Source organism: Oncorhynchus kisutch, unplaced genomic scaffold (genome assembly GCF_002021735.2).
Source record: "Oncorhynchus kisutch isolate 150728-3 unplaced genomic scaffold, Okis_V2 Okis09a-Okis19a_hom, whole genome shotgun sequence".
In the NCBI taxonomy this organism is placed as follows: Eukaryota; Metazoa; Chordata; class Actinopteri; order Salmoniformes; family Salmonidae; genus Oncorhynchus; species Oncorhynchus kisutch.
Window position 1 is genome coordinate 977886 of NW_022261985.1, and position 27931 is coordinate 1005816.

At 45.2% G+C, this 27931-nt stretch overlaps 1 protein-coding gene across 2 annotated transcripts in view; it reads right to left on the reverse strand.

Moving 5' to 3' along the window:
• Positions 1 to 960: 960 nt before the first annotated feature.
• Positions 961 to 27931, reverse strand: part of LOC109879774 (IQ motif and SEC7 domain-containing protein 3) — an 87820-nt gene continuing 60849 nt past the window's right edge. The window contains exons 9-12 of one of the 2 annotated variants that reach the window (XM_031815343.1): positions 25460 to 25618; positions 17762 to 17851; positions 17303 to 17346; positions 961 to 4930 (exon numbers count right to left, since the gene is read on the reverse strand). In XM_031815343.1, the coding sequence (XP_031671203.1) occupies positions 4430 to 4930; positions 17303 to 17346; positions 17762 to 17851; positions 25460 to 25618 (794 nt within the window). In that variant the 3' untranslated portion in view covers positions 961 to 4429. The remainder of the gene's footprint in view (positions 4931 to 17302; positions 17347 to 17761; positions 17852 to 25459; positions 25619 to 27931) is intronic. The other variant, XM_031815344.1, reaches the window with a different exon arrangement.

Here is a 27931-nt window from a genome sequence, read left to right on the forward strand (position 1 = left end):
GGACACAGTTTGGGACACAAAAAACAATGGACACAGTGGGAGAAGCCACTCACTAGCCAGGAGTAATTCCTCGCCTAACCTGACCAGAATAAACTACCCACTGGACACAGATGTCAATTCAACATTTATTACACGTTGGTTCCATGTAATTTCATTAAAATAACGTGGAAACAACATTGATTCAACTAGTGTGTGCCTAGTGGGTATTGGCTCTAGTTATCGGCTAGAACTTGGGTCCAAAGGTTTTCCTGATCAGGTCACATGGTCAGGAAAACCTCTCAGGCTCAACTAGTGAACTGGAGGTCTATTGTACAGTACTAGAACATGTTATGTACTACAGTCACTCACATACAGTTCCATAGAACGTTGTGTGTACTCTACCTACTCACATACTGCGCCAGCTGAGGAAACTGGTTTGGTTCTGCACATCCATCATCCTCACTTGTACTATCACCGTCTGGTTTGGGTCTGTGTCTGCCCGCTGCACACGCAAACTGCAGCACATCTTCTGTCACCTGCTATCCGTCAAGGACCTGCACGCCTTCAGGACAAGGACGAGTGCAGGTAAGATCATCGCCCACCCTGCCCACCCCGGACACCCCATCTTTCACTGTCAATGCACTGAATATATTCACCATGGCAGTATCCCTCCCTATGCTTATATAGATATAGCCCCTCTGTAAATGGTATATTCTCACTGTAATCAGCCTATACTCCAAAGTTTTAGGTTTACTGTTCTGATATTGTACATTCTGTATGATGTCTATGTTGACTTGTCTGTATTCCGCTTGGATATTGTCTATTGCTGGCTGCACCTTCTCACTGAGGCACATTGCATTGTGGGTACTATAAATGTACTTGGGAGAATAAAGGTGATTCTGATAGAGTGTAATAGAAAGTTGTGTGTACTACACCCAGTCATTCAGCACAACAGAGGGAAAGAACAGAAGACATCCAGTATGGTGAATAGACTGAAACCATCTTTAATAGCATGTTGATATACTGCAGAACAGAAGACAGGTAAAGAGGGATTCAAAGCCAACCGAGGGAGGTGATGGTTAAAACCTATGCCCAAATTCAACAAGTCTGTCCTCCTAAAAGGCCCCCTTCCTCATTGTGCGACAATAGAACAACATAGGTGACAGAAAACCCCCAGAAGGGAAGAGTTCCACGCGTCACCTGAAACGACAGCAGTGCATTTTTAGCATCACAGAGCCCTTTCGTCTATATCCAAAGAAAAAGGTGAGTCCTTTGAACGAACTTACAGTAGCATTCAATCAATTCCACTAAACCTCCTTTTTGCTGCTTGAGACTCCATTCATGGGAGACAGTCACATTTTTGCCCACAAAGACAATGATAGGCTTTTCACATTCTGATGCATTGTGGGTGAACGGACAGAATAATGACATATTTATCCCCTGTGCTGCACTCTGTCAAATTCAGTCATGCACAACAAACTTGACTTTGAAGGGAAAGCATGTATCACAGTATCAATAGGCCTCCTATACATACAAAACCAATGTCATGCCGGGTTGAAGAATCACATTCACTCCACATGTTGAATTGACAACGACGAAAGGAACAGAAAACAGATTAACTTGTTCTTAGAGTGTGAAATGGATACAGACACAGCTCTCTGGTTTGCCATAGGCTGTTAAACCCTAAAGAGACACTGAGCATCCCAAATGGCACCCTATTCCCTTTCCAGTGCACTAATTTTGACCAGGGCCTATAGGTCAAAAGTAGGGCACTATGTAGGGAACAGTGCCCTATTTGGGACACTGACACAGTGAAGTATTTGAAATATGTAACCCTGTTTTAAACACCCTTCAGCAGTTAATATAACAGAGCCTTGTGTCTATTGAAACTGACACATTAAAAAGGGGAAGGATCTCCGCTGAAGAGATTCGTGTGAGATCTCCTCTTGGTGAGCAGGAGTCACGATGCTGTGGTGGGCAATCTCCACACACACACACACACACAGGAGATATGGGATACATATCACATTTGGTATATCACACACACACACACACACACACACACACACACACACACACACACACACACACACACACACTCACACACTCACACAAACAAACACACACACCACTGTCAACCTCTCAGCCCCCACAGCAGCGTGGTGCAATAGATTGTTTTTCCAGAGGCTCGCTCCTCACAGATGAAGTAGACTGAGATTGGAGATGAGTTGGAGACCTCCACACAGCAGGTTGGTAATTATCTGAACTAGAGGCAGGGCTGAATGAGAGGAGGCCAGGAGGGCCAGCCGAATATATATTCCAAACCACCTGATGTAGCTCATGTTTTAAACATGGGCACATTCAGACCAGAGCAGTCGATGAACTATTTCAGATAAATTACATTTTGTTGACCTTAGCATTTACATGGATAGAGATAACTTGGTTGTCCTCTCAGACAACCCAATTTGATATTTAACAAACTAAGCTGAGCGAAAAGCGAGAGATTAAGATGATTCTTGTCCCCTTCAATACAGATGAGCAAATAACAGACAAAACATTTGAGTGCTGTTATGAATGATGTGAATATCGGAGTACTAAGCTTTTAAAAAAGTCAAATAAAAAGGCTATTTTGATACACAGAAGAAGCAGCATTGAGAAATTACAAGTGTCATGTTTGTCCAGTGCATATGTTTAACATAATGAGTGTGTTGCGCTCCAAAATACACTGGGAAATCATTTTGGTTGGATTGTATAGGCAGATCTGCAGACTGGCAAAGGGCGAATAGTGGGAATTACCAGTCTTATTGGCTGTGATTAGGGCCTGGAGTTATTCCTGGTCCTAGTTATGCTCTCATCATAACAGCACATGCACACAATAAATGTGCAATCTAAACCATTCCAGAACATTCCAGAACATTTACGTCAAGAATTCCTGAGCTGAATATAACAATGACGACAGCAAATAAAGAGCTTATTTCCTGGGCTGTTATTGGCTTTTGGTTTGGCAGTAAGCCTTCTGATTGGTTGCCTTGCCTTCATATGCCATCATCCTTAGCTACAGTAACTGGACGGGGGATCTGTGCAGGATGACAGTGGAAGTGTGTTTCCTGATAATAGAAAAGAAAGAAAAACAACACCACAGAGAATGACAAATAACACACCTCCTCAGATCACACAGAGAGAGAGAGACACAGAGAGACGAGAGAGAGACAGAGAGAGACGAGAGAGAGACACAGAGAGACGAGAGAGAGACAGAGAGAGACGAGAGAGAGACAGAGAGAGACGAGAGAGAGACAGAGAGAGACGAGAGAGAGACAGAGAGAGACGAGAGAGAGACAGAGAGAGACGAGAGAGAGACAGAGAGAGACGAGAGACAGAGAGAGAGCGAGAGAGAGAGCGAGAGAGAGAGAGAGAGAGGGGGGGAGATAGAGAGAGAGGGGGAGAAAGAGAGACAGAGAGAGACGAGAGAGACAGAGAGAGAGCGAGAGAGAGAGAGAGGGAGAGAGAGAGAGGGGAGATAGAGGGAGAGAGAGGGGGAGAAAGAGAGACAGAGAGAGATGAGAGAGAGACAGAGAGAGAGCAAGAGAGAGGGAGAGAGAGAGAGGGGGAGATAGAGGGAGAGAGAGGGGGAGAAAGAGACAGCAGTCTCCCATTTCAATGAATAAATCCACCACATTGCAAACAAGGAGACAGGTTGCACTGAAATATCGCTAGCTGTAATTATTTTTTACATGTAGGGTACTCCTCGAGGTGAGAGTGGAGGAGATTCTGAGTTCTTCTAGTTTTCTTCTAGCCGAGTACAAAGTAGTCCGTTTGGTGGAGACTTCTGTCATTTTGGCACACACATTGTTCAGTCATTGTCAATCAAATGCACACACACATAGAGATGAGGTTAGGATATGAATGGTAAAAGTGAACAAAAGTCGTTCTTAGATTAAGTTCAATCTTGGAGGGAATCTCCAAGACATTCACATAGTCTGTGGAATCCATCTGAATCTAGTTGGTTGGTGCTGGATTTTGTACTACGTCCTTCCTTGTTAACTACTAAAGATCCATCCAGAAAACTAAAGAAATCAATGATATTATCTATATTTAAAGATTAAAACTGACAAAACTGTTATAGAAATTTGTTAAAACTACATAATATTTCAAAATACACATGGAATCAAGTAAAATTCGTCTTCTTTTCCACTTGGATTATTCTCATGATGTTACTCCACACCTCCTTTTAAATCTTTACCTCGATTCATCTTTTGTCGTTATTTCCTTAAATATATGCATATAGATGTGTTATCTTTTTTTTATAGCTCTGTCTCTGTATGTATAGCATGTACATATGTTCTGTTAGTGACGTGGGCGGGGTGGGTGGGGTTGGGCTGAGGTTGGGAGTGAGGTGTGAGGTTGGGGTGAGGTCAGGTGGGTGAGGGTCATTGGTTCATTGGTCTCTTATTTACAGCAGGCTTCGAGAGCCACTTGGGGTCCTCTGGAGGCTGAGGCGGGGGTCCGCCGGGGGGATGTACTGGTGGGGATGGTTGTAGGGGGGAGGAGGAGGGGGTAAGGGGGGCTGGTGACCGTCCTTGCTCTCTGGCGACCTCACAGGAGTGGAGGTGGCCGACCGGATGACCTGGTGGTGGTGGGCATGGTGATGATGATGGGCGTGGGTGGGGGTGTGGCTGAGGAAGGCCTCCACGCGGCCATGGCCGCTGTTGTCCAGGACGATCACCTTGACAATCTGCTGGCACTGGATGAGCGTGTCGGGCCGAAGGTCGCCCATGCTGATTGGCTGGAGCTGTTGCAGGTGGTGGAGGGGGGTGCCAGCGGCTGACTGAAGCTGCGGCTGCTGCAAGAGCTCCGCCCGGTGGTTAAGAAGGGCTCCAACACTCTCGGGGCTCCGGGGCAAGCTCCCGCTGCTGCTGAGCTGGTATGTATGAAGCCTGTTGTGAATTGACACCTAGTTTAGAAAACAGCCAGAGACAGCATCAAATGTTATAAGACTGGCCTCCTTCTAGTGCTCCCTCAGCCCTCTTCTCTTTTTTTGGGTGACACCACATCACAACTGGCATGCGTGGGGTGGGGGGTGGGGGAAGAGAGGGGGAGAGTTGGAGGGCGAACGTGCGCCCCCTGGTGCTGGGGGGACCAGTTCAGACTGGGTGCTGGAAGCATTGGTGTAGAGGTGGGAGAGGTAGGGGGAGGCTGTGGATAGAGGGGGGGTGTCGGATGAGAGGAGAAATGTGGGTCAGTTGTTTCTTTTGGGGGAGCCTGGTGGTTCTAAAGGAGTCAGAGGGCCCCCGTGCCTCCTTCTCAAACCACTGTGCAGCACTAAGGGTCACTGAACACTGGGGGTGAAGGAGAGAGGGAGGGGTGCTTTTAGACGGCCATTGAACATAGAAGGGGGGGGATTAGAACTGGAGACGAAGGTGAAACCAACAGGGGGACGAGACATCCACAGACACCACAGGCAAAACTCATCAGAATGCATGCCTCATCATTTTACAACACATTTTAGCAGGCCTTGTCACTCACCAAGCCTGCTCTGTTCAGCAGGCCTGGTCATACCTTCAAAGATCAAGGAGGGTTTTGACATCCTACTTAAACATGACCTCCCATGAAGTTTCCTAAGAAACTCTTTCTTTTCCTACCTGTGAAACTTTTCCGGTTAAAAACTAAAGCATTCTCACTGGGGGTTGTGTACATCCTACATAGTTTGGTGTTGCAGGGAGAATTACTTTGTCTTTGATTCCTATTTAGCCCTATTCCCATGTTTTGAAAATGTCCTTAAAAGCTACAAGAGCAAGTATGTTCAAGGCTTCGATGACATAACCCGTTTGTGCATGTTTCACAACAAATGGACGTCTTAATTCACAATAATTCAATTCAGTCTCAAAGCGAGCACTACTTTGCTTGCAGGGTGAAAGGCCACTACTTGGCTAATCAACTGTATGACTCCACCCCAGCAGTACTCATGCAGCTTGGGTACCTTCCACAGTTCCCCTCATCTCCCCAAACATATGGGTCTTGGAACGAAGAGATATGTTGGGAAATGTCTAGTTGTCTAAACATCCAGAATGAGCTGCGTTTCATTACAGAGCACTTGTAGGTGGATTCTCAGTGGAGTCTGCTAATCAGCCGCTGAACACATTTGCGGTGTAGCTCGTATGTAAATGAGATCTAAATCAGCCTCATTATGTATGCAGGAATGTGTAATTTCCACCAGGAAGTGCTTGTCATGGAGGAATATGTTCCCTTTCGTTATGGAAATGATTAAACACTTACAGTACCTTCGGAAAGTATTCAGACCCCTTGACTTTTCCACATTTATTACATTACAACCTTATTCTAAAATTGATTACATTTTTTTTTTAACTCCTCAGCAATCTACACATAATACTGTAACGGCGTTCTTCGTTTGTAGAAAGAGAGTCGGACCGAAATGCAGCGTGGTGGTTACTCATGTTCTTTAATGAAGAAAAATCGTGACGATACATGAAATAACTTATAAATACAAAAACAACAAACGGAACGTGAAACTTATTACAGCCTATCTGGTGAAACTACACAGCGACAGGAACAATCACCCACGACAGACAAAGCGAAACTCAAGCTACCTAAATACGGTTCCCAATCAGAGGCAACGAGAATCACCTGACTGCTGATTGAGAACCGCCTCAGGCAGCCAAGCCTATACAACACCCCTAATCAGCCGCGATCCCAAATACTACAAACCCCAATACGAAATACAACACGTAAACCCCTGTCACACCCTGGCCTGACCAAATATATAACGAAAACACAAAACACTAAGACCAAGGCGTGACAGAACCCCCCCCCCCCCCCAAGGTGCGGACTCCCGGACGCACCTCAAAACCAAAGGGAGGGTCCGGGTGGGCGTCTGTCATTGGTGGGGGCTCCGGCTCGGGACGTGGACCCCACTTCATTAATGTCCTCGTTCCTCCCCTTCGCGTCCTGGGATAATCCACCCTCGCTGCCGACCATGGCCTAATAGTCCTCACCCAGAACCCCACAGAACTGAGGAGCAGCTCGTGACTGAGGGGCATCTCGGGACTGAGGGGCAGCTCGGGACTGAGGGGCAGCTCGGGACTGAGGGGCAACTCGGGACTGAGGGGCAGCTCGGGACAGGGGCAGCTCGGGACTGAGGGGCAGCTCGGGACTGAGGGGCAGCCCGGAACAGAGGGGCAGCCCGGAACAGAGGGGAAGCCCAGTACTGAGAGAAAGCCCAGTACTGAGAGGAAGCCCAGTACTGAGAGGAAGCCCAGTACTGAGATGAAGCTCAGGTAGGTAGTAGGCTCCGGTAGATCCTGGCTGGCTGGCGGATCTGGAAGATTCAGGTTGACTAGCAGATCTGGAAGATACTGGTTGACTAGCAGATCTGGAAGATTCTGGTTGACTGGCGGATCTAGCTGCTCTATGCAGACTGACAGCTCTGACTGCTCCATGCAGGCTGACAGCTCCTTGCAGACTGGCAGCTCCTTGCAGACTGACAGCTCCTTGCAGACTGACAGCTCCTTGCAGACTGGCAGCTCCCTGTAGACTGGCAGCTCCTTGCAGACTGACAGCTCTGACTGCTCCATGCAGGCTGACAGCTCCTTGCAGACTGACAGCTCCTTGCAGACTGGCAGCTCCTTGCAGACTGGCAGCTCCTTGCAGACTGGCAGCTCCTTGCAGACTGACAGCTCCTTGCAGACTGACAGCTCCCTGCAGACTGGCAGCTCCTTGCTGACTGACAGCTCCTTGCAGACTGGCAGCTCCTTGCAGACTGACAGCTCCTTGCAGACTGACAGCTCCCTGCAGGCTGACAGCTCCTTGCAGACTGACAGCTCCTTGCAGACTGGCAGCTCCTTGCAGACTGGCAGCTCCTTGCAGACTGGCAGCTCCTTGCAGACTGACAGCTCTGGCTGCTTCATGCAGACTGACACCTCTGACTGCTCCATGCAGGCTAACAGCTCCTTGCAGACTGACAGCTCCTTGCAGACTGGCAGCTCCTTGCAGACTGGCAGCTCAGGCTGCTTCAAACAGGCAGGAGGCTCCGGCAGCGCTGTAGAGAAGAATGGCTCTGATAGCGCTGAACAGGCGGGAGACTCCGACAGCGCAGGAGAGGAGGAAAACGCTGGCTGCGCTGAACAGACAGGAGACTCCGGTAGCGCAGGAGAGGAGAAAGGCTCCGACAGCGCTAAACAGGCGGGAGACTCCTACAGCGCAGGAGGGAAGGAAGGCTCTGGCTGTGCTGAACAGGCGGGAGACTCCGACAGCGCAGGAGGGAAGGAAGGCTCTGGCTGTGCTGAACAGGCGGGAGACTCCGACAGCGCAGGAGAGGCGAGGCGCACTGTAGGCCTGATGCGTGGTGCGGGCACTGGTGATACTGGAGCGAGGACACGCACAGGAAGCCTGGTGCGGGGAGCTGCTACCGGAGGACTGGTGTGTGGAGGTGGCACAGGATGTGCAAGGCTAGGGATGTGCACAGGAGGCCTGGTGCGTGAGGCTGGCACCAACTTCACCAGCCGACTAACACGCACCTCAGGACGAGTATGGAGCGCTAACTCAGGTGCCATCAAATCCCCGACACGATCCGTCGGACGAATATGATATCTATAGCACCAAGCTAGCAACTCCCTCATTACTCTCCACTCCACTTTCCCCATTAACTCCTTCACAGTCTCTGCTTCGCTCACCTCTAACACCGGCTCTGGTTCTGGTCTCCTCCTTGGCTCCTCACGAAAAACAAGGAGAGTTGGCTCAGGTCCATCTCCTGACTCAGCCACTCTCCCTCTGAGCCCCCCCCCCCCCAATACATTTTTGGGGGTGACTCTCGGGTTTCGCTCTGCGCCGCCGTGTCTGTTTCTCCAACTCCATTCGCCTATAGCCTTCTTCGCACTGTTCCAGCGAATCCCATGCGGGCTCCTGCACTCTCTCTGGGTCGGCCGCCCACCTGTCGATTTCTTCCCACGTCGTATACTCCATGCCATTGCTGTCCATAACTTCCTCCTTTCGCTTTTCCTACGGTCGCTGCCTGTAACCACGCCGCTCGGTCCGTATGTGGTGGGTGATTCTGTAACGGCGTTCTTCGTTTGTAGAAAGAGAGTCGGACCGAAATGCAGCGTGGTGGTTACTCATGTTCTTTAATGAAGAAAAATCGTGACGATACATGAAATAACTAATAAATACAAAAACAACAAACGGAACGTGAAACTTATTACAGCCTATCTGGTGAAACTACACAGCGACAGGAACAATCACCCATGAAATACAAAGCGAAACTCAAGCTACCTAAATACGGTTCCCAATCAGAGGCAACGAGAATCACCTGACAGCTGATTGAGAACCGCCTCAGGCAGCCAAGCCTATACAACACCCCTAATCAGCCGCGATCCCAAATACTACAAACCCCAATACGAAATACAACACGTAAACCCCTGTCACACCCTGGCCTGACCAAATATATAACGAAAACACAAAACACTAAGACCAAGGCGTGACAAATACCCCATAATGACAAAGCGAAAACAGGTTTTTGCAATTTTTTTGCAATGTATAAAACCTTAAAAACAGAAAAACCTTATTTACATAAGTATGCAGACCCTCTGCTGTGAGACTCGAAATTGAGCTCAGGTGCATCCTGTTTCCATTGATCATCCTTGAGATGTTTCTACAACTTGATTGGACTACACCTGTGGTAAATTCAATTGATAGGACATGATTTGGAATGGCACACATGTCTATATAAGGTCCCACAGTTGACAGTAAATGTCTGAGCAAAAACCAAGCCATGAGGTCGAAGGAATTGTCTGTAGAGCTCCGAGACAGGATTGTGTTGAGGCACAGATCTGGGGAGGGGTACCAAAACATTTCTGCAAAATTGAAGGTCCCCAAGAACACAGTGGCCTCCATTATTCTTAAATTGAAGAAGTTTGGAACCACCAAGACTCTTCCTAGAGCTGACCGACCTGCTAAAATAAGCAATCGGGGGAGAAAGGCCTTGGTCAGGGAGATGACCAAAAACACGATGGTCACTCTGACAGAGCTCTAGAATTCCTTTGTGGAAATGGGAGAACATTCCAGAAGGACAACCATGTCTGCAGCACACCTCTGGTCAGGGAGATGACCAAAAACACGATGGTCACTCTCACAAAGCTCACAAATTTCTTTGTGGAAACGGGAGAACCTTCCAGAAGGACAACCATCTCTGCAACACTCCCCAATCAGGCCTTTATGGTAGTGGCCGGACAGAAGCCACTCCTCAGTAAAAGGCACATGACAGCCCACTTGGAGTTCGCCAAAAGGCACCTAAAGACTCTCAGACCATGAGAAACAAGATTCTCGGGTCTGAGGAAACCAAGATTGAACTCTTTGGACTGAATGCCAAGCGTCACGTCTGGAGCAAACCTGGCAGAGCTCTCAGGATCTCAGACTGTGGCAAAGGTTCGCCTTCCAACAGGACAACAACCCAAAGCAGACAGCCAAGACAACGCAAGAGTGGCTTCGGGACAAGTCTCTGAATGTCCTTGAGTGCAGCCAGAGCCCAGACTTAAACCTGATCGAACATCTCTGGAGAGACCTGAAGATAGCTGTGCAGCAAAACTCCCCATCCAACCTGACAGAGCTTGAGAGGATCTGCAGAGAAGAATTGGAGAAACTCCCCAAATACTCTCAGACCAAGATAATTAGAACATAATCATTTCAAACCTCGCTTACATTTATATACAGTGCGCGTGGGAATCAGGGCATAAAATGAACACCAGCCACCTGCCAAATGCAGGTAGATGTAGGTATTGTTGGATAAGAATGTCTGTTTCACCTGCCACGTTGGCGGGGGGGGGGGGGGCAATTTGCAGGGCTCTACAGTGGAGCATTATGTTCGCATTTGTGAATAAAAATAGAGTCAAAGGTCAAGTATGAACATAATGTGCGATTTGTAGCAAATAAATGCTGATGTAGTTGTTTTCAAAGTATTTCTGCTGCTTTGTTTCATAGCTGCTAATCGCACAAAGAAATAAGAATCCTACATCCCACCTACATCCCAGCTTTGCACACTGTGAGTGAAGCAGTGATAGATTCATTTTTGGAGGCGCAGGTACAGGTCAGTAAAGTGAGACAGATTTGTTCATCTACTTGACACAGTGGCTGGTGGACCAAAAATACATTTTTAGGCCCCGGTGGGAATATTTGGGAACAGATTTCCCAAATTAAAATAACTTGGAGTTGATTTCCTGGTGTCTGTTGTTATGTTAGTCTTTTATGTCCAACAATGAAAATGTTTTGCTCAGTAAACTTGGGGGGCCAAATAAAACCACCCACGTGCCAACCTCGGCCCACAGGCCACCAGTTGGGGAGTCCTGCTTTAGATTATTATGCAAGCTTGGTAATGGAACTGTGACAAGAATGACTATTGGCAGGTCCATATTGATTTTTCATGTGGGTTTCGGCTCCGTATTGCCCTTAAGCCAGATGGATGACATGGATGCCATTTCCATCGGGGCTTTTGATGTACATCTATTCATAATGTAATAAACTAGATGTTTTATCTGTTATCATCTGTCCTTAACGAACAATGAGTCACGCTCTGCCTTTGATTTCTCTCCCTCCTCCCTCCCGCCCTTTCTCTTTCACCTTCTCTATCCATCTCTCCCTCTGTCACACATATTCAGCTTCCTTTTGAGCAAGCTGGACATACTGCGGATTGTGTCTTACAGGCTGTATATAGATCATGGGTACAACATGAATTGACCTGTTATGTGATTAATGACTGTAACTTCAGATATCATTAATGGCACATAATTAATCAATGAAAAACCTTCCTCCATACATGCTACACTTTATCCAAACAGAATAGACCCATGGCAGGGCAGGGTGGTCAAGGGCAAATGGAGCCCCCCGCGTATTGAGAGCTCACAGGGGGATGCGGCGGCGTTGGCGGCACCCTGTCTGGTTGTCTCCTGGAGACAGAGGCTATCAAGCCGACCCTATACCCAGCACCGCTGCATTTCGACAGCTTACGTCCTCGCTCACAGGGGGTTGACGTTTCAGCGTGGGGAGGAGGTAAGAGACTGTAGGGGTAGAGCGAAGGGACATGATCTCTAAGACCGACACGTACTCTAGCCACCTTGGCCTCGGGAGGTACGACATACCTACAACTACAATACACCTCCATCACTAATAATACAACTCCAAATCGGCATTTAACCCAGTCCTTTAACCCAGTCCTTTAACCCAGTCCTTTAACCCAGTCCTTTAACCCAGTCATTTAACCCAGTCCTTTAACCCAGTCCTTTAACCCAGTCCTTTAACCCAGTCATTTAACCCAGTCCTTTAACCCAGTCCTTTAACCCAGTCCTTTAACCCAGTCCTTTAACCCAGTCCTTTAACCCAGTCATTTAACCCAGTCCTTTAACCCAGTCCTTTAACCCAGTCCTTTAACCCAGTCCTTTAAACCAGTCATTTAACCCAGTCCTTTAACCCAGTCCTTTAACCCAGTCCTTTAACCCAGTCATTTAACCCAGTCATTTAACCCAGTCCTTTAACCCAGTCCTTTAACCCAGTCCTTTAACCCAGTCCTTTAACCCAGTCATTTAACCCAGTCCTTTAACCCAGTCATTTAACCCAGTCCTTTAACCCAGTCCTTTAACCCAGTCCTTTAACCCAGTCCTTTAACCCAGTCATTTAACCCAGTCATTTAACCCAGTCCTTTAACCCAGTCATTTAACCCAGTCCTTTAACCCAGTCCTTTAACCCAGTCATTTAACCCAGTCATTTAACCCAGTCCTTTAACCCAGTCATTTAAGCCAGTCATTTAACCCAGTCCTTTAACCCAGTCCTTTAACCCAGTCATTTAACCCAGTCATTTAACCCAGTCATTTAACCCAGTCCTTTAACCCAGTCATTTAACCCAGTCCTTTTACCCAGTCCTTTAACCCAGTCCTTTAACCCAGTCATTTAACCCAGTCCTTTAACCCAGTCCTTTAACCCAGTCCTTTAACCCAGTCATTTAACCCAGTCCTTTAACCCAGTCATTTAACCCAGTCCTTTAACCCAGTCCTTTAACCCAGTCATTTAACCCAGTCCTTTAACCCAGTCATTTAACCCAGTCATTTAACCCAGTCCTTTAACCCAGTCCTTTAACCCAGTCATTTAACCCAGTCCTTTAACCCAGTCATTTAACCCAGTCCTTTAACCCAGTCATTTAACCCAGTCATTTAACCCAGTCATTTAACCCAGTCCTTTAACCCAGTCATTTAACCCAGTCATTTAACCCAGTCCTTTAACCCAGTCCTTTAACCCAGTCATTTAACCCAGTCCTTTAACCCAGTCATTTAACCCAGTCCTTTAACCCAGTCCTTTAACCCAGTCATTTAACCCAGTCATTTAACCCAGTCCTTTAACCCAGTCCTTTAACCCAGTAATTTAACCCAGCAGATACTGTATGTATAATGTACCTCAAAGATGATCAATTTAACTGATACCGCAGTAGGCCTGTTGACTGTTAGAACAAATAAAGCCTCGTTTCAATGGAGCCTGAGCACACTGCCTCTTGTTAAACAGGCCCTGAATGTCACATTGACCGGGTGTGTTTGCCTCTGTGCACCAGTCCTCTGGCGGAGGGATACAAAAGGTCATGTAGCACCTCCAGAGTGGTAATTGCAAAGCCTTTGGGTACTGTAGTTCTGCTGATCATGTGGAATGTGGAATGCTACGTTTTCTCACAGAAACATACACACACAGCAGTATTGTGGTAGGTTATGTCAACTGAATGAAAGTTGAAACACCCTCTAGAATTATGGTAATTTACCATTTCTATTCACTCATTCTCTCACTCACCTGAAAGCCCAAAGGGCCACCTCCAAACCTCTGGCCCAGGCTATACAGTTGAAGTCGGAAGTTTACATTCACTTAGGTTGGTGTCATTAAAACTTGTTTTTCAACCACTCCACAAATTTCTTGTTAACAAACTATAGTTTTGGCAAGTCGGTTAGGACATCTACTTTGTGCCTGACACAAGTAATTTTTCCAATAATTGTTTACAGACAGATTATTTCACTTCCAATGGGTCAGAAGTTTACATTCACTAAATTGACTGTGCCTTTAAACAGCTTGGAAAATTCCAGAAAATGATGTCATGGCTTAAGAAGCTGATTGACTCAAATGATGTCAATGAGCCTATTGGAGGTGTACCTGTGGATGAATTTCAAGGCCTACCTTCAAACTCAGTGCGTCCTGGCTTGACATCATGGGAAAATCAAAATAAATCAGCCAAGACATCCTTGGGAGCAATTCAAACCATGTTCATCTGTACAAACAATAGTACGCAAGTATAAACACCATGGGACCACGCAGCCATGATACCGCTCAGGAAGGAGACACGTTTGGTCTCCTAGAGATGAACGTACTTTGGTGCGAAAAGTGCAACTCAATCCCAGAACAACAGCAAAGGACCTTGTGAAGATGCTGGAGGAAACGGGTACAAAAGTATCTATATCCACAGTAAAACGAGTCCTATTTCGACATAACCTGAAAGGCTGCTCAGCAAGGAACAAGCCACTACTCCAAAACCGCTATAAAAAAAGCCAGACTACGGTTTGCAACTGCACATGGGGACAAAGATGGTACTTTTTGGAGAAATGTCCGCTGGTCTGATGAAACAAAAACAGAACTGTTTGGCCATAATGACCATCGTTATGTTTGGACGAAAATGGGGAGGCTTGCAAGCCGAAAAACACCATCCCAACCGTGAAGCACGGGGGTGGCAGCATCATGTTGTGGGGATGCTTTGCTGCAGGAGGTACTGGTGCACTTCACAAAATAGATGGCTTCATGAGGAAGGACAATTATGTGGATATATTGAAGCAACATCTCAAGACGTCAGGAAGTTCGAACTTGGTCATAAATGGGTCTTCCAAATGGACAATGAACCCAAGCATACTTCCAAAGTTGTGGCAAACTTCCAAAGTTGTGGCAAAATGGTTTAAGGACAACAAAGTCAAGGTATTGGAGTGGCCATCACAAAGCCCTGACCTCAATCCTATAGAAAATGTGTGGGCAGGATTGAAAAAGCATGGGCGAGCAAGCAGGCCTACAAACCTGACTCCGTTACACCAGCTCTATCAGGAGGAATGGGCCAAAATTCACTCAATTTATTGTGGGAAGCTTGTGGAAGGCTACCTGAAAGGCTACCCAAGTTAAACAATATAAAGGCAATGCTACCAAATACTAATTGAGTGTATGTAAACTTCTGACCCACTGGGAATGTGATGAAAGAAATAAAAGCTGAAATAAATCATTTTCTCTACTATTATTCTGACATTTCACATTCTTAAAATAAAGTGGTGATCCTAACTGACCAAAGACAGGGAATTTTTACTCTGATTAAATGTCAGGAATTGTGAAAAACTGAGTTTAAATGTACTTGGCTAAGGTGTATGTAAACTTCTGACTTCAACTGTATATAATGCAGTAACCACTTCCTATGTTTCTACCTACTACTATTACCTACCTACCTAGAACAATTACTAAGGACATTTACAGCACCAGTCAAAAGTTTGGACACACCTACTCATTCAAGTTTATTTTTTATTTTTTATTTTTAACTATTTTCTACGTTGTAGAATAATAGTGAAGACATCAAAACTATGAAATAACACATGTGGAATGATATAGTAAACAAAATTATAGTATATAGTAAACAAAACATATATTTTATATTTGAGATTCTTACTAGCCACCCTTTGCCTTGACAGTTTTGCAGACACTTTTCATTCTCACAACCAGCTTCATGAGGTAGTCACCTGGAATGCATATCAAATAACAGGTGTGCCTTGTCAAAAGTTCATTTGTGGAATTTCTTTGCCAATCAGTTGTATTCTGACAAGGTAGGGGGGTATACAGAAGATAGCCCTATTTGATAAAAAAAAAGTCCATATTAAGGCAAGAACAGCTCAAATAAGCAGAGAAACGACAGTTCATCATTACTTTAAGACATGATGAATTTTTTAAATTTCTTCAAGTGCAGTCGCAAAAACCATCAAGCGCTATGATGAAACTGGCTCTCATGAGGACCGCCACAGGAAAGGAAGACCCAGAGTTACCTCTGCTGCAGAGGATAAGTTCATTAGAGTTTTGAGCCTCAGAAATTACAGCCCAAATAAATTCTTCACAGAGTTCAAGTAACAGACACATCTCAACATCAACTGTTCAGAGGAGACTGCGTGAATCAGTCCTTCATGGTCGAATTGCTGCAAAGAAACCACTACTAAAGGACACCAATAAGAAGAAGAGACTTGCTTGGGCCAAGAGACACAAGCAATGGACATTAGACCGGAGGCAACCTGTCCTTTGATCTGATGAGTCCAAATTTGAGATTTTTGGTTCCAACCGCCATGTCTTTGTGAGACGCAGAGTAGATGAACGGATGATCTCTGCATGAGTGGTTCCCACCGTGAAGCATGGAGGAGGAGGTGTGATGGTGCTTTGCTGGTGACACTGTCTGTGATTTATTTTGAATTCAAGGCACACTTAACCAGCATGGCTACTACAGCATTCTGCAGCAATACGCATCCCATCTGGTTTGCGCTTAGTGGGACTATCATTTGATATTCAACAAGACAATGACCCAAAACACACCTCCAGGCTGTGTAAGGGCTATTTGACCAAGAAGGACAGTGATGGAGTGCTGTATCAGATGACCTGGCCTCCACAATCACCTGACCTCAACCCAATTGAGATGGTTTGGGATGAGTAGGACCGCAGAGTGAATGAAATGCAATCAACAAGTGCTCAGCATATGTGGGAACTTGGAAGAATGTTGGAAAAGCATTCCAGGTGAAGCTGGTTGAGAGAATGCCAAGAGTGTACAAAGCTGTCATCAAGGCAAAGGGTGGCTACTTTGAAGAATCTGAAATCTAAAATATGTTTTGATTTGTTTAACACTTTTTTGGTTACTACATGATTCCACATGTGTTATTTCATAGTTTTGATGTCTTCACTATTATTCTACAATGTAGAAAATAGTACAAATAAAGAAAAACCCTTGAATGAGTAGGTGTGTCCAAACTTTTGACTGTTATTGTATATGGATATGTCATGCTATATGGGGGGCAGATTTATTGTCTGATCGGAGTTCTATAGGGTCAATAGTTAGTTCAATAGGGTCAATAGTTAGTTCAATAGAGTCCCACTCACCCATTCACTCACATACAGACACACTAGCGTTATGCTAAGTCAGACTAACTTCTGTGGTGCCTAGGCCTCTGCTCCAGTGACAATAGATACAAATAAACACTTACCTGCATTAAGACTTGGACTATCAGTGAGCACTTACCTCCACTGTATTGTGTCCACTGTTCTCATCCAGGTCCTGCTTGCCTGTCAATCAAAATGACACCAACATAAGAGCTGACGGAAACATGAGGCCAAAATCAATGGCGTGTGTATGTTTTTGGTTTTATTGTCCTTGTGGGGACCAGATTTCCTTACAAGGATAGTTAAACAAGGAGATTTCGGACACTTGGGGACATTTCACCGATCCCCACAAGGAAAAATACTATTTTAGGCTTAGGGGTCAGGGGTTAGGTTTAGGGGTTTGGGGTTAAGGGTTAGGTTTACGGTAAATTTGATTTTTAATGGGAAACAATTGTTTTGTCCCCACAAGGATAGTAAAACAAATGTGTGTGTGTGTGTGTGTGTATGAGAGCATGTGTGTCTGGAGAGTAGTATGTTTCACAGTATTGCATGTTAGCTTAGGTTAGGTGCACAAACACATGTGTACACAGACACACACCTGACGGGGAGCCCTGTTTGCTGCGTAGCTCCAGAGTGCCATTGTTCTTAGCTGACACTCCCTTCGAGCCCTGCTGTTTCTCCAACTCCCCTACACAGGACAGAAGACTGTCATCAGAGAGAGAGAGAGAGGGAGAGAGAGACAGACACAGCGGGAGAGTGAGAGAGTGAGAGAGTGAGAGAGTGAGTGAGAGAGAGTGTGAGAGAGTGAGAGAGAGAGAGTGAGAGAGAGAGAGAGTGTGAGAGAGTGAGAGAGAGTGTGAGAGAGTGTGAGAGAGTGAGAGAGAGACAGACATACAGACAGACAGACAGACAGAGGGAGGGAGGGAGGGAGGGAGAGAGGGAGAGAGACAGAGGGAGAGAGACGAACAGAGAGAGAGACAGACAGAGAGTGTAACGAACAGAGAGTGTGTAGGGGAGGGATGGGTTGGAAGGAAAGGAAGAGAGGAGAGAGTAAGAGGGAGGGAGAAATGGGGTGAGGCTGAGAGAAAGAGTGGTGATAGGGAGAGAGAGGGAGAGAGCGAGGGAGGGGGACGAAAGAGGATGAGACGGACAGAGACAGAAGCACCAACAGTGACGGACAGTGAGAGAGGAATATAGACAACAACTGCAGAAGAGATAGAGAGAGAGTGAGAGGAAGATAAAGAGAGAGACAGAATGAGTGACAGGGGCACAGACAGAGGGAACAGCATGTGCAAGGGAGACAGACAGACATAGAGAGAGCCAGACAGAGTGACAGCAGCAGAGATGGAGAGGGTGACAGACAGACATAAAGAGAGACAGAGAGTGACAGCAGCAGAGACAGAGAGTAACAGACAGACAGACAGACAGACAGACAGACAGACAGACAGACAGACAGACAGACAGACAGACAGACAGACAGACACAGACAGACAGACAGACAGACAGACAGACAGACAGACAGACAGACAGACAGACAGACAGACAGACAGACAGACAGACAGACAGACAGACAGACAGACAGACAGACAGACAGACATAGAGAGAGCCAGACAGACAGACAGACAGACAGACAGACAGACAGACAGACAGACAGACAGACAGACAGACAGACAGACAGACAGACAGACAGACAGACAGACAGACAGACAGACAGACAGACAGACAGACAGACATAAAGAGAGTCAGCAGTAGCAGTAGAGACGGAGACAGTGACAGACAGACATAAAGAGAGTCAGCAGTAGCAGTAGAGAAAACAAGTGGGGGCGAGTCCTCTGCCTCCTCCCTAGAGTCACTCAACTCTACACGGTGTCCCAAATGGCACCTTATTCCCTATGGGGCCTTGTCTAAAGTAGTGCACTGCATAGGGAATAGGCTGCCATTTGGGGCACCTCTGTGCGGTTGATGATGATGGCCTGTCATTTCCATTGGCGACGGCTAAATGTTGCTGTGTCCCCACTGACTGCTTGGTTCTGTAATTCTGCTGCAGCTGTACTCCAGTAGGATGACTGTGCAGAATAGTTGAGTCCTTTTTCAAGTCTCTTTCCTCATGAGAAATAGTCAGGAGTGTTGTGTGTGTTGTGTCTGTTTTTTCATGTGTGTTTGTGAGTGAGTCTGTGCATGTGTGTGTGTCTGTGAATGTGTGTGTGTCTGTGAATGTGTGTGTGTCTGTGCATGTGTGTGTGTCTGTGAATGTGTGTGTGTCTGTGAATGTGTGTGTGTCTGTGCATGTGTGTGTGTCTGTGAATGTGTGTGTGTCTGTGCATGTGTGTGTGTCTGTGCATGTGTGTGTGTCTGTGCATGTGTGTGTGTCTGTGCATGTGCGTGTGTCTGTGAATGTGTGTGTGTCTGTGAATGTGTGTGTGTCTGTGAATGTGTGTGTGTCTGTGAATGTGTGTGTGTCTGTGCATGTGTGTGTGTCTGTGAATGTGTGTGTGTCTGTGCATGTGTGTGTGTCTGTGAATGTGTGTGTGTCTGTGAATGTGTGTGTGTCTGTGCATGTGTGTGTGTCTGTGAATGTGTGTGTGTCTGTGCATGTGTGTGTGTCTGTGCATGTCTGTGTGTCTGTGCATGTGTGTGTGTCTGTGCATGTGTGTGTGTCTGTGAATGTGTGTGTGTCTGTGCATGTGTGTGTGTCTGTGAATGTGTGTGTGTCTGTGAATGTGTGTGTGTCTGTGCATGTGTGTGTGTCTGTGAATGTGTGTGTGTCTGTGCATGTGTGTGTGTCTGTGCATGTGTGTGTGTCTGTGCATGTGTGTGCTTCCTTGCTCCAAACTCAGGTGACCTTTTGAGTCACAGCAACATCCCCCAGCGTATCTCCAGTCCAACGGAGGAAAAAAAGGGATGAAAAGAAAAAGAAATAGCTCATCCAAAATAATGTATGAATCATCCATCCCTCCATCCACACAGGAATTCCCTCCTCAAAGAGGAGAGATAAACAATAAGAAAATGGAATAGACCGCCGCAGGCTTATTTACACGAGTGCTAACAATGTGGCGCCTTCGTAGAGGAGGGGAAGATGTCGACCGTGTGTGTGTGTGCCAGTGATTTTGTGTGTGTGTGTGTGTGTGTGTTCATGCATTGGCACTTGACTTTGTCTGAAAATGGGGGTGCAAACGCTTTCAAAACTGTTTCTTGACAGGAAGAACCCATTTTTATGAACAGAACACAACGATTTTTCTTAGGTTTTGCCACAATAAATGATATTGAAAAGGTGTTTTAATAACTAGATTACTAATCTCCCCCTCTGAAAATCCCACCTCAAATAATTAATTGACAAGTCTGAAACTGGAGTGTTGCATTTAAATTTGGTCATTGATCATGTTCCCATAATAATAATATTACAAACATATTATTAACTTATCATTATTATCATTAAACTTTTGTACAACAACCATAGTGAGTAGGCTACATACACTGAGTGTACCAAACATTTTGCCCTCAGAACAGCCTCAATTCATCGGGGCATGGACTCTACAAGGTGTGGAAAGCGTTCCACAGGGATGCTGGCCCATGTTGACTCCAATGCTTCCCACAGTTGTGTCAAGTTGGCTGGATGTCCTTTGGGTGCTGGATCGTCCTTGATACACACAGGAAACTGTTGAGCCTGAAAAACCCAGCAGCGTTGGAGACAGTGAAGGCTGCTGAGGAGAGGACGGCTCATAACAGAGACTGTAACGGCGCGAATGGAATCAAACACCTGGGAACCATGGAAACCATGTGTTTGATGTATTTGATATCATTCCACTCCAGTCAGTACCATGAGCCTGTTCTCCCATATTAAGGTGCCACCAACCTCCTGTGGTTGCAGTTCATGACACACACCGGTGTGCCTGGTACCTACTACCATACCCCGTTCAAGGGCACAAATACACAACTCATGTCTCAGTTGCCTCAAAGCTTAAAAATCCTCCTTTAACCTGTCTCCTCCCCTTCATCTTTAACCTGTCTCCTCCCCTTCATCTTTAACCTGTCTCCTCCCCTTCATCTTTAACCTGTCTCCTCCCCTTCATCTTTAACCTGTCTCCTCCCCTTCATCTTTAACCTGTCTCCTCCCCTTCATCTTTAACCTGTCTCCTCCCCTTCATCTTTAACCTGTCTCCTCCCCTTCATCATTAACCTGTCTCCTCCCCTTCATCTTTAACCTGTCTCCTCCCATTCATCTTTAACCTGTCTCCTCCCCTTCATCTTTAACCTGTCTCCTCCCCTTCATCTTTAACCTGTCTCCTCCCCTTCATCTTTAACCTGTCTCCTCCCCTTCATCTACACTGATTAAAGTGGATTTAACAGGTGACATCAATAAGGGATCATAGCTTTTTGCCTTTTCATTTTATATACCAGTGGTGCAACTAGTGCTTTCTTTCCACACTGAACCAAAACAGTGGCAGCTGTGAAGCAAAACTTTCAAACCAAAAACATGAATCTTGTGGAGACAGAGGTGCAAAATGCAATCTGTTCATTATTATATCAGGTGCCTGTGTGTGTATGTAAGTGTGTGCACGCTAGTGTGTATGCGCACATATGCATGCATCCTGTGCTATTGTGTACGCATGTGTGACTTCCCTAAAGCAAACAGACAAACTAGCAAACACACACAAGCACTAGCACACACACACACACACACACACACACACACACACACACACACACACACACACACACACACACACACACAAACACCACTCTCCTCCACATCTCTCCTCCCTGGCTGCTTTCAGGAGAGCTGCCCTCTCCTTTGTTCTTGTTTTGTCCATAGTGTTTGGCTGCTCTGTACCAGAGAACACTAACAAAAGGTCAGTGGCCAGGGTCTCTGTCAGGAATCAGACTGGGAGACAAACACATACATGCCAACCCTGTCCAACTTTTTAGAGTACCAGACACGCTCTGCAAATTGGAGATTCAACTGGCGAGCATAGCACATGCCGAAATGGGGTCCCCCCACGCTCGTGCACGCGCTGTTTGTGAGTCTGATCGCAATTATAGAATTGTACCAAATCAAGTCCATACAAGGTTGGAATACTTTCTTTCCTGACAGCATCCCATGTACACACATGGTAAACGTCACTAACAAGATGGAGATAGAAAGAACACACAAAGGGCCTTTATTCTGGGACTTTTTCAAATGTTAATAAACAAATAGATACAAAATGTACAAACGTCTTATCCGCGATTTAAAAAAAGCTGCTCTGTCTGTTTCTTTCAGTCTCCTCACTCTCATCGTCTGACATTGCTTTACTGACTGGCTGCAACAACAATGATTTACTAAATGAACTGCTATTTTGTTTGGGACCTATGCTTACTTGTTTTTCATGAGCACACGTGCTTAGACAAACATAATGGATCACACCTGGTTCAGTTCACTCCTCTGAAAAGGTATTTACAAAACAAAAATAAAAGTACAGAACATATCAAATAAATATATGTTTTGTGGAATTAGCACAGATGGTCAGTATGTTTATTCCATTTCCTGTACAGTGTAGAATGGAGATAATGATCTATTATGTTTTTCTTAGCACATGACCCCAAGTTTAGTGTCTATAGTAGAGGAACGCTTGTCACCTCTCAAACAGGGCCAGCTCACAAGTATTGGTTTTTTAGACACGGGTCCTAATCAACTCTAAAAGCAAAATCATTTTGAAAACATAAAAACAAAAACAAATGATCACATCGACACAGACCGCAAATTGGCTACGCAAAGCTTAACTAGGCTACCTACCGCCAAGGGAATCTGAGCGCTGTTCGCTAGAAGAGTCCGGTGTTTCAGCCGATGTAAAGGTGCCTATGGTATTTCTTTGCAGCGCATACATCATTTCAGATTTTGGAAATTGATAAAATCTCAAATCTATTGCAAAGGCATTTTAGAAGCATGGCCTATATAGCTGATAGCGGACACTCATTCATTCTTCATCGCGCAGTCTTCTAAAATCCCAACTCCATTTAATGCCAAGATGGTTATATTTATTTTTGATTATACTTTTGTAATGCTTTTTGTGACGTGGATCATAGTTACATTCTATCAGGTTGCGTGATTATCGTAATGTTACGTGAAAAAAACAACTAATGGGACGCATAATGAAATATCACACTCGCACAAATGAGACCAGTTATTTTTCGTATTTGCTTTTAATTTATTTCACTAGCAAATGCGAGTGAACTGCTGGCACTTTAGAGACCACTGAATGTCCATCTTCTTAGCTTGAAACAATTAGTGTTTACCTTTCCACAGCACACAGAGTCGAAAATAGATTTGTCAATGTGTTCACGTACAGCTGACAGTTGGCAAACTCAGCATCATAACAAACAGGAGATGGGGCAGACACGTAGCTACGCCGAATAATGATGTATTCATCTCCATGTCCGTTGACACAAACTCCGTACATGTCTGTGTGTTGCAGCTCGAGAATCGGGATGTTAGATTTACTCAGTGGAATTCTTTTTTATTAAAATGTAAAACAAATACAAAATAAAAATAAGGCCCTATTCATTTCTGCCTACTTTTAACTCGGATCTCGTACCTGCGTACATGGACAGAGAATTGCATAGTTGGAACGCAAAATGCAGAGCCATGATTATACAGAGACATGATCACATGGAACTATCTTCCATATCCATTTACTCAGCAAACAGCAAAATAACCTTTAAACGTGGATTAAACAACATCTCATGGAACCGAGGGGACTGTGAGGACACACACACAGAGACACTTTTAGTTGTGTTGCTTGTATATGGTTGTATTTTAAATGTGTGTGACTGTCCTTGTCTATCAGTGAATCAGTGTCATGTTTATAGTGTTTTTGTAGAACCCAGGAAGAGTAGTTGCTGCTTCTGCTAAGGATAATGGAGATCCTTATAACCATATAATAAACAATTAAACACAAACATGTACACATGCACACACACTCAGGCAGACATGCACACACACTCAGGCAGACATGCACACACACTCAGGCAGACATGCACACACACTCAGGCAGACATGCATACACACTCAGGCAGACATGCACACACACTCAGGCAGACATGCACACACACTCAGGCAGACATGCACACACACTCAGGCAGACATGCACACACACTCAGGCAGACATGCACACACACTCAGGCAGACATGCACACACACTCAGGCAGACATGCACACACACTCAGGCAGACATGCACACACACTCAGGCAGACATGCACACACACTCAGGCAGACATGCACACACACTCAGGCAGACATGCACACACACTCAGGCAGACATGCACACACACTCAGGCAGACATGCACACACACTCAGGCAGACATGCACACACACTCAGGCAGACATGCACACACACTCAGGCAGACATGCACACACACTCAGGCAGACATGCACACACACTCAGGCAGACATGCACACACACTCAGGCAGACATGCACACACACTCAGGTTAGACATGCACACACACTCAGGCAGACATGCACACACACTCAGGCAAACACATACACACAGACACACACGCACATACACACGTCCCGAGTCCCCCAGGCAGAATAGAAACACAACCGTTCCCTGACTCTTGTTTTTCAGAAACGCATCAGAACAGAGTGTATGATCTCAGTATTGGGAGCATGAATAATTGTATCTTTGGTGTAGTCGTTGATGTTAGAGATACAATAATGTCATTTGTATGGGTGCTAGGAGGAATATGAGCATGAACACCGTTTGGTTATGTAATGACATCAACGTATACAAAGACATGTAGACACAGACACATGCATGTAGACACAGACACATGCATGTAGACACAGACACATGCATGTAGACACAGACACATGCATGTAGACACAGACACATGCATGTAGACACAGACACATGCACACGTAGACAGACAGATAGACTGTTGACATCTTCCTCTCCCCATTGTTAGCACTTACGTAAATAATCCTGCGGCACCCTGATTCCATTTTCTCCTTTTTGAGAAATGAAAGAGAATCTCTGTGCGGATGGAGGGATGGATGATTCATACATTATTTTGCATGAGCTGTTTCTTTTTTCCCCTTTCCCTCTTCACCTGAGTTTGGAGCAACGGAGTACACACACACACACACACACACACACACACACACACACACACACACACACACACACACACACACACACACACACACACACACACACACACACACACACACACACACACACACACACACACACACACACACACACACACACACACACACACACACACACACACACACACACACACAGTACTCACATTCAATGCGTATCTGTTCCATCTCTGACACCTCAGCAATGGACTCCTTCAGATCTTCTAGAAACTTGAGCAGCTCCTCGGCGCTCTGAGCACAGAAGTTGAGCACCTGCTTCTTGTCTGAGCCGAAGGGTGAGATGATGGTGATGCCATGGGGGTAGTCTGAGGAGGAGAGATGAGAAGGAGATGACTTTATTTTACATAATAGTGTTGGCTAATAAGAAGGATGAAAGGATATCGCCAAATGTCTTCCTCATATCGATATCCAATGATATTGGTGCCCACCACTAATAGTTACATATTGCAATAGACCCAGATTGGCTAAAGGCATTTGTACCAAAGCGTTGGTCAAATAGATCCATGAACTAGTTTGTGGAGTATTCAAGGATGTAACTGTACTGGAGTTTCTTTTCACAATAACAAATATTATGGTTTAAATCACTGAACAGAGATGAGTTCCCCCAAAGCAAAATAAAGGCTTGATCCATCACAGCCAGGTAACTAAAGAATGAACCATTTTCTCACATCTTCAACTGACACAGTAGCAACAAAAAACATCAGAATGCTTTTTTTCTCCTTCCCCAAAGAAGGGAATGAGGCAAAAGAGGCAATAAATTCATTGGGGAAATGAGATTAGTCGCTACTGTTTTCTGTTTTCATTTCTCACTATCCGTGCTCCGGCGCGCCTCGCTCTCCCCTTCGCTCTTTTAAATGGCACTTTGACGATGGAGGCACTGCATCTTTCATGCCTGAGGCGTGAAGAAAAGAATATCCCTGTATGATAGATTTCATATGAAAATATCACCTGCCTGGCTGAATGCAGAGTGGTGGGAGGATCAGGAGGAGAAACTAGATAGGGGGCCACATCCAAACTCCCCTTTTTCCAATAACCCCGCGCGACCGGGTCTGATTCCATTATCAACACATACATTTCTTCTCCCTGCCAAATCCCCGTGACTATAACTCAACCCTTCTGGGTTGGCTGGCTTTCAATTGCACAACCTGTTAGGTTTTGATGCTGATACATTCCATGCAAATATGTTGGTTTGGCAGTTTCATGTATGCATGCATGTATGTATTATGTATGCATGTATGTAAAAATGTGCTTAACAAGTCACATAATAAATTGCATGGACTCAATAATAGTGTACAATAATAGTGTTTAATGTGATTTTTGAATGACTCAGCTGAGCAGTGAATTTCAAACACAGATTCAACCACAAAGATCAGGAAGGGTTTCCAATGGCTCGCAAAGAAGGAAACCTATTGATGTTTTTAATGACACTTTAGGTGGTGTATTAATACACCCAGTCACTACAAAGATACAGGCGTCCTTCCTAACTCAGATGTCGGAGTGGAAGGAAACTGTTCAGAGGCCAATGGTGACTTTAAAACAGTTACCTCCAAAATACTAACCTAAATGACAGAGTGAAAAGAAGCCTGTACAGAATAAAAATATTGAAAAACATGCATCCTGTTTGCAATAAGGCACTAAAGTAAAACTGCAAAAAAAATGTGACAAATAACTTTATGTCCGTTATATTTGCTGCAAATCCGACACATCACTGAGTACCTCTTCATATTTTCAAGCATGGTGGTGTCTGCATCATGTTATGGGTATGCTTGTCATCGGCAAGGGAGTATTTTTTATACAGAAAGAGAAACGGAATAGAGCTAAGCACAGGCAAAATCCTAGACCTGGTTCAGTCTGATTTCTAAAAGACACTGGGAGACAAATCCACCTTTCAGCAGGACAGTAACCTGAAACTCAAGGCCAAATATACACTGGAGTTGCTTAACGTAGCGATATTGAATGTTCCTGAGTGGCCTAGTTACAGTATTGATTTAAATCGTCTTGAAAATCTATGGCAATACCTGAAAATGGTTGGCTATAGCAATGATCAACAACCAACTTGACAGCGCTTGAAGCATTTTTAAAAGTATAATGGGCAAATTTTGTACAATGCAGATGTGCAAAACTCATAGACTTACCCAGAAGGTCTCACAGCTGTAAACGCTGCCAAAGGGGATTCTAACATGTATTGACTCATGGTTGTGAATAATTCTGTAAATGAGATGGTTTTGTATATCATTTTCAATACATTTGCAAAAATGTCGAAAAACACGTTTTCACTTTGTCAATATGGGGTATTGTGTGTCGATGGATGAGAATTAAGGCTGTAACACAACAAAATGTGGAATAAGTCAAGGGGTACGAATACTTTCTGAAGGTACAAACCCATAACCTTGGGGTTGGCTACGTAATATGTCTTTTTATCCAAATAAATGGAGTTATGTATGATGTACTTAAATCAAGGCTAACACAATGTATTCTGGGTAATCTATGTGACTGGGGTTGCTAGCACCATTTATCTGCTTCATTCCCTTTTGCTGTTTTCACTACATTCTCCCTCTCTCTCCCTCCCACCGTTTATATCCCTCCTCTCTTTGCTGCTGTCCTATTCTATGATAGTG